Here is a 14371-nt window from a genome sequence, read left to right on the forward strand (position 1 = left end):
TGTTTGAATAAAGCAGCAGGAAAGAATTTCAAAACTAACTTCAAAATATTTTCCCCAGAGAAAATAGAAGAAAAAGAAGATGGCTAAGAAAGAAACTGACCTTTATTTCTAGGATGGATTCTTTGGTAACCCTTAGCTCGGCCAAATGACTTTTTTTTCAGCAACTTTTTTAATGTGATCCTCAGAGGATATAGTCAATCTCATCATTTACAGTCTGACTCCCCCTACCCCCACCCCCTATATTTCTTCAAGGACATGCAATTCAGATTCACCTTCAGTTAAGTTCAAGGAAAAAAAATGCATCTACTTACCTGAGCACCAGCAGCTGCAAATAATAAATATATGATTATAATATATATAATAAATCATATATATATATTATATATATATAATTTTTCAGAGAAAAGTAAAACCCATTTTTTTTAAGAAAAAAATTATTAACAGGATAAAAGCAACACAGTCAATAAGATGATGTGTTTTCAACCAGGGGAAAAGCATTCCACTAAAAATACACGTACCTAATTTCAGAGCAGAAGGGGTTACTTCAATTTCCCCACCAATTGGTTTAAACGCAGCCAGTTGGGCAGCCACTTCTGTCTCAAAAGCATCTGGGCTCTGCCGATCTGCAGGGTTTCCGCTGGGGCTCTCAAACTTGTGGAGAGTTTCTTGTTCCTCAAACACAGCAATCAGCTACAAACAAGTCCAACAACACTAATTACTTTATAGGACACACATATCTAAGGGACACTGTATCTAGCTGATTGTGATCTTTATTTGATTTTAAAGAAAATATCCTCTTCAGTCTTGAAATTTTAATGTTACTGTATCACAACTCTTAATTCTTCAATAATATTATGTCTATAAACACCATGGTCAGGACATAATGAATGGTTTGTTCTTTTGTTTATTTTGTCTATTCCTAAAATAGAGAACCAATTTTGGCTAACTCTCTTAAAGGAATGAAATGGCTGCCTCTTCCCCTTACCACTTTTCTCTAATATCCCTAAAAAGACTTCATTATCTCTTTATTTCAAGAATGTTCCGCAAAATGAAAGTTAAATCTACAAAAGTTGAACATAAACATTCCAGACTCAAAGGCTAAGACACATTACAAAATCCTAATTATATCTGTCCTTCTAGACACAACTAAATCCCTACATTCTTACAGATTGTTTGTAAACAGTTTGTGTTTATCTTGTATATGTAGATACCCCAATTTTTTCCATGCTTATTCAAGTTATTCTTTTCTTTCATGATTGACTCTGAGTGGACTAGGTTAACTTCAATGGATGCTAATGCAATGAGACTAAACCTTCACATTTTTAAACTAATTATATCCATTTTCTTCTTAATTTTATTTCATATAAGAGAATGCTTCTCATTAATACAAAAACTTGGAATGTCTTCTCCAAGTCATTTTTCATTAAATAACAGCAAAATATTTTAAAATTTGTACTAGTCATGCAGACAATAGACAAGTCCTAAGGGCAGGTCCGCTGAGACTGCGTTGTTAGCCAACAGGTTACCCCACCATAGAGGAACTTTGTAGGTTTCTCCATAGCTGATGCAGAAAAGTCCAACACAAGTTCATGAAGAAGCTAGAGATGCTACTGTCAATTCAATGAAGTGCAGCGAGTGTCAATGTGAAAACCGCTGGTAAGTCTTTTGATATTTTTCATTCATTAAATAAAACAAACCTACTTATGATTCAAACATTTATTCAGGAAAGGCACTCAAAGCCCCATTCATCGGGGGAACCTTTTTGGCAATAGTATTAATAAAACAAGTGTGGGGGTAACCAATCAAAACATCATAAATTCCAACTTCAGTCTTTCAAAAGAAATGAATACAATTAGGGATATGTAAATTGGCTATTCAAAAATAATTTTCATAATTGACTACTCATTTCCAGGATGGAGACTTCTTTAATTGGAGAATCCAACAATCCTCACCATAGAAAAAAAATGCTTGCTCCCAAGGCATTCTTTTTAATTCTTGAAATTGAGCACAAGCATTTTCTATTTTTAATTGCTAGCACTGATGAACTGATTTGAGATAAGACTCAAATGGATTAATAATGAAAGATTATTCTAGTATAAAAATAATCAGTGGATCTATATATCTCTCTAATCATCTGGCCAAAATGAAAAGTTTTAACACCTTAAATCCTGAAAAGGAAAATAAAATCAATTTTTAAAAAGTTTGATGGAATTGCTATTTTCATCACTATTTCTACACCATAATTATAACTTCAACTTTGCATACTGGTGAATTCTAACACATAATAATGATGTTAATTTCAATATACAATCAGCTAGGCAGTGGTAAATTATATTGGCACTGTGAAGAGTTTTATTTAATACGTTGTACTTTTCTCTCTTGCTGCATCCTTAACTGCAGCATAATCCATGTGCTTTAAATATTATGGTAAAGAGAAATAGAATATCAATCAGAAGTATAACACAAAAACCTAAAATTGTTAACTTATAAGTTAAATCACATTACTTATGCATTTTCTTTTAATAATACTTCACTGTTTTCCACACATTATACTCGCACAAGGTTATAGCATATTTAGTAACCACAGTATACCTATTTGTCAAATGGGAGAACATAGTACTTTGGAGATTTTGTTTCCCAAGGTCATAGACTAAATGGTATCTGGTAACAGAATCAAGTCTTTTTTATTCCCAGCCCAGGGTTTCAGATCACAGTGTAACCTTTTTCAAAACCAAAAAGCGAAAAAAAAAAAAAAAAGTGACCACACTGTAGAATACTTATATTTTGTTCATAAAGGCCTAATATCCTAAATAATATGAACTTCAGTTTTCAGTGATACAGAAATACATGACTCTTCTTGCAGATAATAATAGAGAGACCTGGATATTCCCCAAATCTCATATTCTCTTTGATTAATTAATTATGTAACCTGTCTCCCATTCCAATGATTGCTAGAAATTCTTCAGCTAAACTTGATTTGGATGAAAGAAAGTCTTGACTCCTGGGAAAAAGAGAACCAGTTCCTGAATCTGTGGTACCCATCTAAGTCACTGTCCTCCAGGTGCTGGCTGAGAGGCTCTCTCCATCTAGTCTTCATCTCAACATTTGCAATGCACATAGACTTGTGTCCACACGGATAATTCATTGAAATTGCACATTGTAGATTCCTGTTAACTAAATTACTTGATTCATTGGAACACCTACCTTACTGAGGAGCAGGTTTCCCAGAAGACAGTGCTTCAGAGATGCAGTGATTAGCATGAACCTGCACTCTGGTCCCTCAACAGAAGGCATGCTGGTTTCCAGAGCATCCAGGGCATGAACATGGCCTAGCTTACTTACCTGATTTTTAAACATATTCACACATTCATGAAAAGGTTTCATCTACAGTAAACTTCTGTGGCTTGTAAAGGAATTTTAAGACACCTCAGGAGGTGTAATAACCTAAATTCCACGCAAAATGCAAACAGGCAATGATTGATTTGGATGCGTTCCTCTGCGGCTGTATCTTCTGTGTGTCTTCGGGCCTGCACTTCCTTCGCTTGCCTTCCGGTACCTCACAATCCCTTGTGTTGTACTTTAATTTTCAGGGCCTTTATTAAATTTCCCTTTGCTTATTCCTCTTCATTTCCCAGATTGTGTTTCAAAAAATGCTAAAGAGCATATGTCTAAATCCAGGCTCAGATAGTCAAGTTCCTAAACTCTCAAAAACTGAAGAGATGCTCTTCCAAAGCTTTCCCATGGTCATTTGAATCCCAGTTAATAGCTTCATTCTTCCAAATTTCTCAGGCAAAAAACTTGTGGTAATCCTCTCTCCCTTCTTCTTGCTCTCTGTCACCTCATGACACATTTGATATCTCAAAAAAATAATCAGATTCTGACAACTTCTCACCACCTCCACCATCACCACTTTGGACCCAGCTACCATGATTTCCTTGTGTTACTACAACAGCCTCTGGACTGGTCTAATTTCTACCCAGGCTTCTTTCCCTCTGTGAAGAAAAACTCAAACCAGCAGCCAGAACCATCTTGCTAAGACACAAGTCAGACCATGTCTCCTCTCACCAGACCCACCTCACCTGGATAGAAGACCAAGTCCTTGCACTGGCCATTAAGGTCTTTGGCTCCCCATAACTTATATGATCTTGTCCTCCAATTATTCTCTCCTAAGTTCTCAGGGCTCCATTCCTCTGTGCTATTATCTTCATTCCTACATATTTTTTGTTCTCCCTGCCTGGTTTTCCACCAGATACCCCCCCCCCTTTTTTTTTATTTCCCGTGGTGCTTAGCATCATGCTTAACACATGCTTGGCAAGTGCTCTACCACTGACCTACATCTCCAGCTCAGAAAAGCCAACAGTTCAAAGATCAAAAAGAAGTAAAATAATTTTGCATAACTTAAAACGTTCATGGTTGAATAACAGATATGATCGAATGGGTGATATGTGCAACTTTGCACTTCCAATATCTGCTCAAGGACTCAGACCTGTGTTTATACTTGAACAGTAAGGCAATTTAATCAATATCCAGCTGGTCATGCATCAACTAGCAAGGTATGCTTGTGTCCGTGTTTGTGTTTTGTGGGGGCTGAGAAGTGGCAGGAGTAGAATGCTAATTTCCTTGATAAAATTCCTAATATGCCCAAATGCTTAGCACAGAGCCCGTCCACAGGTACACAATGGAAAGCCAAATTTAACTTATTTTCCTAGCCTAGTGATCATTCCCTGGCTTCTAGAGTAGTCCCACTTGACTTGTTTATCCCTATTTTGCTTTTACTTTGTTGTTTCTCTTTAATCTCTTCATCACAGCATTGACAGAGGAACACAGAAAGTACCAAGATCAAACGCTTCAAATGGGTAATTTTGATTCTTATTTTTTTTTTTTTTGGTCTCACTTTTCATCCCACAACAACACACAACCCTTGGGCATGTAGTCTTGCTCTTCCACGGTCTCTCCTGTGCCGACCATAACTCGAAGTACAGAACCAAGGCCTGTAGCTTCTATGCTGGCAAGTGAATATTTTAACAATAAATGCCACCACATGCATTTATTACCAAGTTCCTCGATATTCATGGTGTGGTTTATTCTGTTGTCAACTTGTAGCATTCTGTCACTTTTATAGCCTGAGATTTTATAATCTGATGTTATTATCCTTAGCCTATGTAGAGAATAAAAAAGAGCCATCCAAATGCTCATAGAGCATAATAAACTACATTTATAAAAGCATTTTATTAGTAATTACACTGAGAAATATGTGGCTTTATTTTAATTACATGTCAAGTGAACTAATGAACTAATATAAAGAAAGGCTTCTTTGCTGTACTGAGTTCTTTGGGTTAAATTATTGAACTTAACAATGTATTGCTATTTTTTGCTGTTTTCTACACATTCCATGTTACCACTATCAAGTAAAATTAAAAGACAAAGAGAAAAAATTCTACAAAGTAAAATTGGAATCATTTGTCTCAAATCTTAATAAACACAATTAAATCTAAGTAAGACTGTGAAATTACAACAATTTCACAAGTAGGGGAAAACACATTATCACCTTTGAGAGGGATTGAAGCACTGCAGAATTTCATTTAAATGTATGCATCTGCCTGTAACTAAATAACAATTGGCTATGAGAACTAATTTTATGCCACTTTAAACAAAGGTTTCGATGTAAGTTCTTTTCCTTCATAGGATTTTGACAGCAAGCTAAAAACATTTAATCTGGGTTCTTAAAATTAGCAGGCCCACATTAGCATCTTCATCAGATGCCAGCATCAGATCTAGCATCAGTGGAGCAGGTACACAGCGGCTCTGATTCTTAGGTACTTCAGTGGATATTCAGTAAATGAGATAAATCTATTTTCCTTTCCTCCTCAAACTGAAAAATTGCAATAGGCGTCTTTATAGACTTTACAGCTTTAAGCTTCATTCTAAAGAAAGTAACATGATTTATTCAACTGTAATAAGAACCCTATTTATCCTTATCACTTTTTGAAGAGGCATCCACTTAAGTTGCCCCATAACAATGAAAACTATGCCTATTAAGAAACTACCCATATTTCAGCCCTAGATACATTTACCTCTTTAAGTATGTAGACAGTTGCTAGGACATCAGGTGTACATTAAACACATTATACTGAATCTTATTTTTCCCCTGAGTGATATGAATAAAAATTTAAAATGTAATCACTTGATGAGTGGAAAAAAATCTTGAATTTGGGTTTACTGCATCCTTTAATTTCTGTGCTCACAATTTATTAAGCCACACTCACAACTCACACCTTCTATTTGCAGGAGAAGCCTAAGAATCCCTTTCCTCTGTGCCCTTGACCACACACAATACTGGTAAGGCAAAGGATCCCATGGAGGTCAGGTGGCAGCCAAGAAAGCCCTAATCCTCATGATGGATGAAAGAGGGAGACGCCATGGGAAAAGCACACAGTTATGGGAGCCAGGACAAGTTTCAAGCATCATTGGGATAACACAAATGTCAGAAATTTTAAAACTCAATATACCTGCCTTGTCAATACTAATATTCCCGCTGCCCCTGGATTGCATATATTAAAAAATAACAGACACACAAGAAAATTGAAGATAAAATACTTGGATTAAGTAGGCTAGAAAATTCTTAAAGGTGATCCCAATCCACTGGGTGGCTTCACTTGCCATTTACCTAGCATATTGCTAGATAGCTCCTCAATTTTATCCAATCTCAAGGGCTTTGAAGGTCTCAGGAAGGTGTGCATTATTGGAAATTAAGACAGAACACAAGTTTGGGTGTTTAAAATGCATGGACACATACACACACAAATGGCTTTTCTTTAAACTCTTCTCAACTAAATCACACACATCTTACCAGCATTTTAAAAAGAGTGTTATATCTGAAACAAGTATAGCCAACATTAGAAAACACAAAATAGTATGTAGAAAAATATTTTATGAATTATAAAGCATACATACATGTACAACATTGCAACTTCCATATTTGATATTGTACAACTGGCTAAGTTTTATATTCTGCATTTCCTCATAATAGCTATTTTCTAACCAAAATCAAAGCTGAAATTGAATCAGAAACATACTTGTTAGTAATGTCTTAGCCAAGGGACAGTGCAGCCTCAGTCAACCAGGGTTAAGTCAATGAATCTTGGCAGGCAGTAACTCATTGGTACCTAGGGCTGATGTCTCTCTGCAATCAAATGTGGGGTTGCCTTTGGCCAGGTCTCTGCATCTCCTAGAATTCAGAAAGGGCCTGGATTCACATCTGCTTTCTAATCTTCCCCTTATATTCAACTACATTGCTATTACCAAGTACTCTTTCTATATATAGATTTGGACATGATCTTGGTGCAGCTTCAAGTTCTTCATCATACTCTTTCAAGGTCAAGACTCCAATCCAAACCCCTTAACCAGGCTCCCAGGTGTTCCTACTATTCCATATCCAGGCTTCTATCACTTCCTGTTATATAACATGGGGATCTTTGATTCACCTGCCTCTATCCCTACGTAAATTGTCCACTAGTTGAAACCCTGTGTCATACCATTAAAATATATTTAATCTTATATAGCCCTTATTATGGGCTAGGCATTGCTCAATGTATTCACAAACATTATTTTACATCAATCAGAAATTCTCTGAGAAAGGCATTATTCTCCTCAGTTTGTAGATTAGAAAACTAAAGTATGACTGCCTTTATATTCTAATCTTCTGGTATCATACTTGGTACGTGGAAAAAAATCACTCAGGTAAATAGGCAACCAAAGATCTCTGCTATACCCAAAAGGGAGGGTAAAACTGTGTTATAAGAGGGTTTACATATTATGTAGACACCCTGTGTCCTGGCTTTCCATTCAATTAGGAAAAGGTCATTCCATAACCATGTGTGCTCCAGTGTAACCATGTATACACAGCAAAATAGCCTATCCATCCTTGAGTTTTGATGGGAAATTGCATTTTATAATTTCTCCATCTAAAATCTACTTAGTCTATTATGATCCCAATTCTGTTTTCTGATCCCAATTCTGTTTTCTGGTAGACTACTTCTATGTATTTGATTTTCTTCCAGAGGAAACCTTTAGAAATTGTAAAACTAATTTGTACATTCACATACCTAGTTTTGAAACAAACACAACTGTACAGTGTTCTCCATGACATCTGACTGTTAGAAGAACCCTGCTTATTTGCACTAATGACGGCAATCCAGGGTGTATTGCTTAATTTTGTGGATTAATGAGTAAGCAATCAAATGTGATTTTAAGTCATGAATATAACAAACATACTATTCATTTATTTTGACAAGTATTTTAATTTATGAGACTTGGCTACAAATAGAGCAGTCTATTTTATAAAAGAAAAAAGAAACCTCCCTGCTTTTAAGACAACCCAAGAGATCTCAGATAATAAACCTCTGTAGAAAATGATGACAAATCTAACACCTTCTAAAGAATTGATAGCTTGATAGAAAAAAACAATGAGATCTTACTATATCATTAAAAAATTCAGAGAGATATATTTTGCATGCACCTGAGTGGTATGAATATATTTAGGGTTTGCAAACCATACAGAATAGTCAAAAATAGGCCTGAGGCAAGTGCCATGGGCACACCCATCCCCTGGACTGTCATCTTGGTACCCCTAAAATACAAGTTTTGGCAGGCAGTTTCCTATGTGCCTGATGTGGCCCCATGTTTCCAGCTATAGCTACTTCAAGGCCAGGTAAAACAGAAACTGTTCTCAAAATATGGGGAAGGTCACAACACCCTGAAATCTTGCTGGTGATTAATTGGTACTACATTTCATCATATTAGTTAGGGAACAGACTCTTTAGCACAGATACATTTAGCAAATTGGTCTGAGCACTGGCTGATTGACCTCATGACAGGTCCAATGATGTTCTACCTTCTCCAGCATTTCATGACAGCTGAACAACTGGTAGAGACTATGAAAAGGTCAGCATGCAGCATGATTGAGGGATGAGGAAGCACTTCTCTTAAATATTCCATTTAGACTAAGACCTTCCTTGTCATGGGTGACGAGTCATCAAAGCCGATATTTAAAAAAATTAACACTGCAATTGCAGGTGGGCTTAGCTGCTGAGCTCCTTCATCCGAGTGGTAGAGCTAACCTTTTCCTTTAGCTTCTAATTGCTCTCCATCTCCTTCACTGGTGATAATGTGGCTAACCCGCTGAGAATGGGTGTTGACTTTGGGAGCATCTAAATGTCAAGATTTGTAATTATGATTGTGGGTGTATGAAATTTACATCGAATGAGGCCTCGCTAATTGGGGATGTAGAACAAGAAGGCTGAGGTCCTTGCTCCTTCCTCATAGTCACAGGTGATACTTTACCTCTTCCAGCATAGTTATATTTTAGGTTTTTTGTCTCTAATTATAGAATGATGGTCTTTGCAAGGTAGCTGTACATTTATGAGTTTAGTACAAAATTCTTCCTAAAGCACTAGAATATAGTGTATAGGCATATGATTATGATTTATTTCTCACTCAAAAAGTTGAAACACACTGAGCATACTTACAGCAAATAAAGGAACACAAGTTTTGAAATTAGGACTGGACTCAAAAATCCAGGTTGCTGTGACCATTGACAATACTGGCTTCCTAAAACAAGTCCTTCCACTAATACTCCCAGACCCAAGGGCCATATTTCTACTTTAGTACTTTGGAATTTTGTTTTCAAAGCAAAAATGTAGGTGAGGAGGATGTGGGAATCATAAACTCCCTAACTTCCCTGCAGCAAATAGTGTGTATGTAAGAAAGAGTAGGGACAGAATGATCATAACTACAAAAGAATCAAATTTCAGTGATTTCCCTCATCGTCTCTTTGAGGTATATACTTGTACATCTTAATGTTACTTAACTAATGCTGCAAAACATGTGATTTCGACTTCTGATATTTTCAATTAGGATTTTCCTCAAAGCAATTTCCCCTAATTTCAATCTATAAGAAGTGTAGAAAATTCATATCTTATCTGAATATTTCAAGCATATCATAGATAATTTTGTCATTTTCCTATTCTAGACACATGAAAGTATAGGTCATCTTTGCATAGTCCCTACACTAAGTGCTATTATTTTTCAATCATTGCTAATTTTGCAGATAAAATTATATCTTACTTAAAATTCAATTATTTGATTACTGGGGACATTAAAAATAACTTTATGAGCCATTTTTACTTCTGCAGTGCATTGTTCAAACCCTTTGCCCTCCTTTTTCATTTCTTTTATTACTCATTAACATGTATAAGAACTTTTTAAGCATATTAAGTTTTTTTAATTTGCAAATTTAATTTTTTGTCAGTTTACCTTTCAATTTTATGATGTAAAATTTTTCATTAAATGGTATTCCCTTCACTTAAAACCCCTATTAAATCTTCAAAGGTCCTTTGTAAATGGGCACTCACATGGAACAAGTAATACTTTATGAAGTGCAAGTAGTTAAACAATGTTGGTTTTATTTAATTTACTGCTTTGATAGTCCCTTAAGAGAGAACAGGTGGAAATGTTTGATTGATAGCCCTTTGGTTTTAAATCATACATTCATATTCTAAACAAATACAGATGGATGAGAGCTATTACAAGAAAGAAATGCACAAATAAAATTCAAATATTTCAATGATTACATAATCCAAGTGTTTCTCATTATTTTCTGCAAATTCTTTGTTCAATTCCCACATGATCAATCCAATATTGAAATGCAGAAAACACATTCATAAATTTCATTTTAAAAGTCTTTTGTGTGCCTGAACACTTTAGGATTATGTTAGTTATTTTCTGTGCGCCCCCAGGGAAAAAATTATTTTATTATCTTTCAGTTTTCCTTCTATTATCCCCTACTCTCCAGTTATCAATCATCTCTGTGGTTTTCCTATAAACTATTGTCTCCGTGTCCCACAAATTGCCAACGGTTAAAAACTCTAGAAAGGATCTGACCATTGATAGTGACGGAAAAAACTGTGTGTGTGTGTACGAACGTGCACCCTTTCCACTCACTCAATTCTTTTGATTCTTTATTGGATTAAGTTGTTCTATTGCCTGACTCCTGGGTTTCTAGCTATCCTTTTCTCTCTTATCAAAATGCTCTTGGTTCTATTTCATCATAATCTGTTCTGCCAATGATTCTTACTTTCCTGCAAATTTCAACAATATTTATTTCATCTACAATATGTAAGTAACATACAGGGCACTTTTCAAAGAATTATTAAATATGAATTCTCGCACAGAGTTAAATCTATTAAGTAAACAGAGAATGATCAAATTCTAAATACCCAAAATGAACTGAAAAATACATACCTAGAACAAGAGTAAACTGATATGAAGAGGCTAATGTGGTGGTGTGTCATTGAGTTAAGAGTAAGTCACAAAGCACAGGAGAACTGGGACGGACTTGCTCATTGGCAATGCCTTTTATGGGAAAAGGGCAAAGACATATGGGAACCACAGCATAGGATTGTTAAATGCCTGAAAATTGTTAAATGATTGAGAATATAAACTTCTAGGGCCCAGCACATCATGAGAATATGAAGCCCATCATCAAATACTTTGAAGAATTTCAAGATGGTGACAGCAAAGGATCAAACTAAGTGAGGGGCCCTTGGTTTGCGAGAGCATGCTATCCTAAGCCGAGTACCTGCCCAGGAAGGTGGCCCCACAAAAATCACATGGCTTAACCCTTATGCTGATTTTGTTTTCTCCAAACAACCTCTGATTGTGATTTAACTTCCCACATCAATCTCTCAACAGGGAAAATATATGTTGGCCAGTGAATAAAATATCTAGTTCCCTTGGCAGGTTTTATACATCTGCTTATTGTCCAAGTGAACTTTTTGGTAACTGGAGTCAGAATTCTTGAGTCAGATAAACCTAGAGCAGTGAGAAGACAGAGTATATGGAACTATAATTCTTGTACCTGGATTGTGGTTAAATAAAAAAGAAAATTTTTCAGTATATACTTGGTGAGACCTCTTGGGGAAAGTCCTTAATCTTGGGGGATTCTTCCACTTGGACTTCTAGCTCATAGTTATTCACTGAAAATATAGAATTGGCTTAGAAGATAGTTTGACTCAAAGGGAAATCCACTGATGTTTCTTTTCATTTCAATGCAAAAGAACTGCAGAATAGGTTATTTTCTGTTTATTTTAGGTTGCCTACAGGTCAACATCATGGTTTCTTTCCTAGGCCTTACAATGTCTTCAGTAGCCTGAAACCAAATTCAGCGTCATGCCTTGTACATCTATGCTGCTGCCCATTCCCCAGGACTCTGTATTTATCAGTATTCTCCCCGCAATGCATGGTAACCCGGACTCCAGAGTTAGACTTGCTCAGTGGATTGAATCACCTTCTAATTGTAGAGAAGCTCTTTAGCTTCCTGGAGCTTTAATTTTTTCATACATACAAGAAGATAGATAGCAGGAATCTTTATTGAATATTTGCCATATTCAGTACACACCATATTAGATTATATTATCTTACCTATTTTCCCTGACAGACGTAGGAAGTAGTTACTATCAATATCTCTGAAATTGGAGAAGGAGTACTGAGAAATTAGATGGCTTACATGGTCAGTTAAGTGATAAAGCCATCATTAGAAGCTACTGTTCCGACTTCAACACTCCCTTGTTATCATGAGCCTACCTCAGGAAGTGTGTGACATGGGGTATGAGGCAGCAGAGTGTCTGGATACAAAGGAAGTGCTCTTTAATGTCAGTTATCAATCTAATTAGCACCATCAATGCTGATCCAAAGTCCTGCTCATCCTTTAAGACTCAAATTTGTATCTTAATCAATATTTGGTCTCTAGAGAGGACTTAATAAGTGTGCATTTAATGAATGAATTTATCTTTATGCTTTAAATAAAAATATACAAAATCCATTTTAAAAGACCAAGTAACTCCCAACCCAAGAACAGTACTTGATAAGATATTTGACTGGTAAGACATATTTGATTTATAAAACTCAGACTAATACCTGAGGAATGCAGGCATTTTCTGGTACAGAGTACATTTATCAAATACAAAGATACGTAATATTATTTGTAGGTATGTTGCCTTGTCAGGTAATAATAAGAATTACATGACAAATTAAAATAAAAACACAGATGCTGATTTAACTGTGTAAGAATTGGGGGAAAGACATTAAGTAGAGTATAATATTCATCTGACATTTTGTACCTATTGTTTTTACGCAGGGAATATTGATATAGGGATTAGGAGAAGAAATACCTATTTCCATAGAAACACAGCATAGTCTCCTAATGAAATAAAGCTGCAAGTGCAGACAGCACTAAATAATTTTATTTTAAAAGTGTATCTTTGAAGTTCTTGGGAGTGGAGACACTTGCCATTCTGCAATATTTTTTCAGGATGGCTTCATGGCTGGACACGGTGTGCGGTACTATCTCAGAAAATGCTCTAGAAAGCTTATACAGTTAATCAACCTTAATTTAGAAAGTCTCCATCCTATAATTTATTTTGTTTTTATATTTAAAAAAAAGACTTGGAAAGGTTCCTGTGAAACATGGAAAAGTACCAAGATCTGTTAAGGATAAATATTTTCTTCCCAGATCCTTGAAGTCAATGAAAATGATTTCACATAATGAATCACCAAAAGAAAAACTTCTATTTTTATTGGAACAAAATTAATAATTTCTATGAATCCAGAGGACAAACAGAAAGTAGACACAAGCAACCCATGGCGCATTCCTAATGTTGCACTTGGAAAATCTCATGACATAAATATCAGAGTACTGAAGACAAAATCTATGAGACGACAGATTTCTTTTTTACTTTTAACGCTCTTGGTCATTTTGTGTATGCTGGGGAAAAATTATTTTAAATATGTTCATAACTGGGAACTTTGGGGCAAAGGTAAACCCATTTATCCTGTCAAATCCAAAAAGCAGTTTAAAGTAAGCACCGAACATGCAAATTATTCTCAACGAATACAGCTAAACCTGAAAAATTTAAGTCAAATATCACAAGTCTTGCTTGGAGCTTCAGGGGAAAAAGCATCATTTATTTGTAGCTGCCAAATACTATATTCTTACTAATTTAATAAGCAGGCACCATTTTCCCTGCCCCTGAAAATTTATGTTGGTCTTTGGACAGACTTGGCTGTCTTTTTAAATCTAGTGGTCTGTGACCATCGAGGGCTTTAGCCAAAGGGAAAATGACTCTATAAATCCTCAGAGGCTGTCTCACTTTAAATTATAGTTTGAAGGTTTCAGGACTATATGAAAAGCTTTTGAACAAGAAAAATCAACACACACCAACGCATATGCATTGGAAGTTATCCTGCTTCACAACAGGATGCATTTTTCAATCTTTTGAAAGCAGGCACACACATAGTCAGATAGAGATGTAGC

General features: G+C 35.7%; 1 protein-coding gene across 1 annotated transcript in view; it reads right to left on the reverse strand.

The window, feature by feature from the left end:
- Window positions 1–14371, reverse strand: part of Pard3b (par-3 family cell polarity regulator beta) — a 978419-nt gene that overhangs the window by 602777 nt on the left and 361271 nt on the right. The window contains exon 3 of the mRNA XM_076865584.2: window positions 519–690. Coding sequence (XP_076721699.2) covers window positions 519–690 — 172 coding nt within the window. The remainder of the gene's footprint in view (window positions 1–518; window positions 691–14371) is intronic.

This window comes from Callospermophilus lateralis, chromosome 9 (genome assembly GCF_048772815.1).
Source record: "Callospermophilus lateralis isolate mCalLat2 chromosome 9, mCalLat2.hap1, whole genome shotgun sequence".
In the NCBI taxonomy this organism is placed as follows: domain Eukaryota; kingdom Metazoa; phylum Chordata; class Mammalia; order Rodentia; family Sciuridae; genus Callospermophilus; species Callospermophilus lateralis.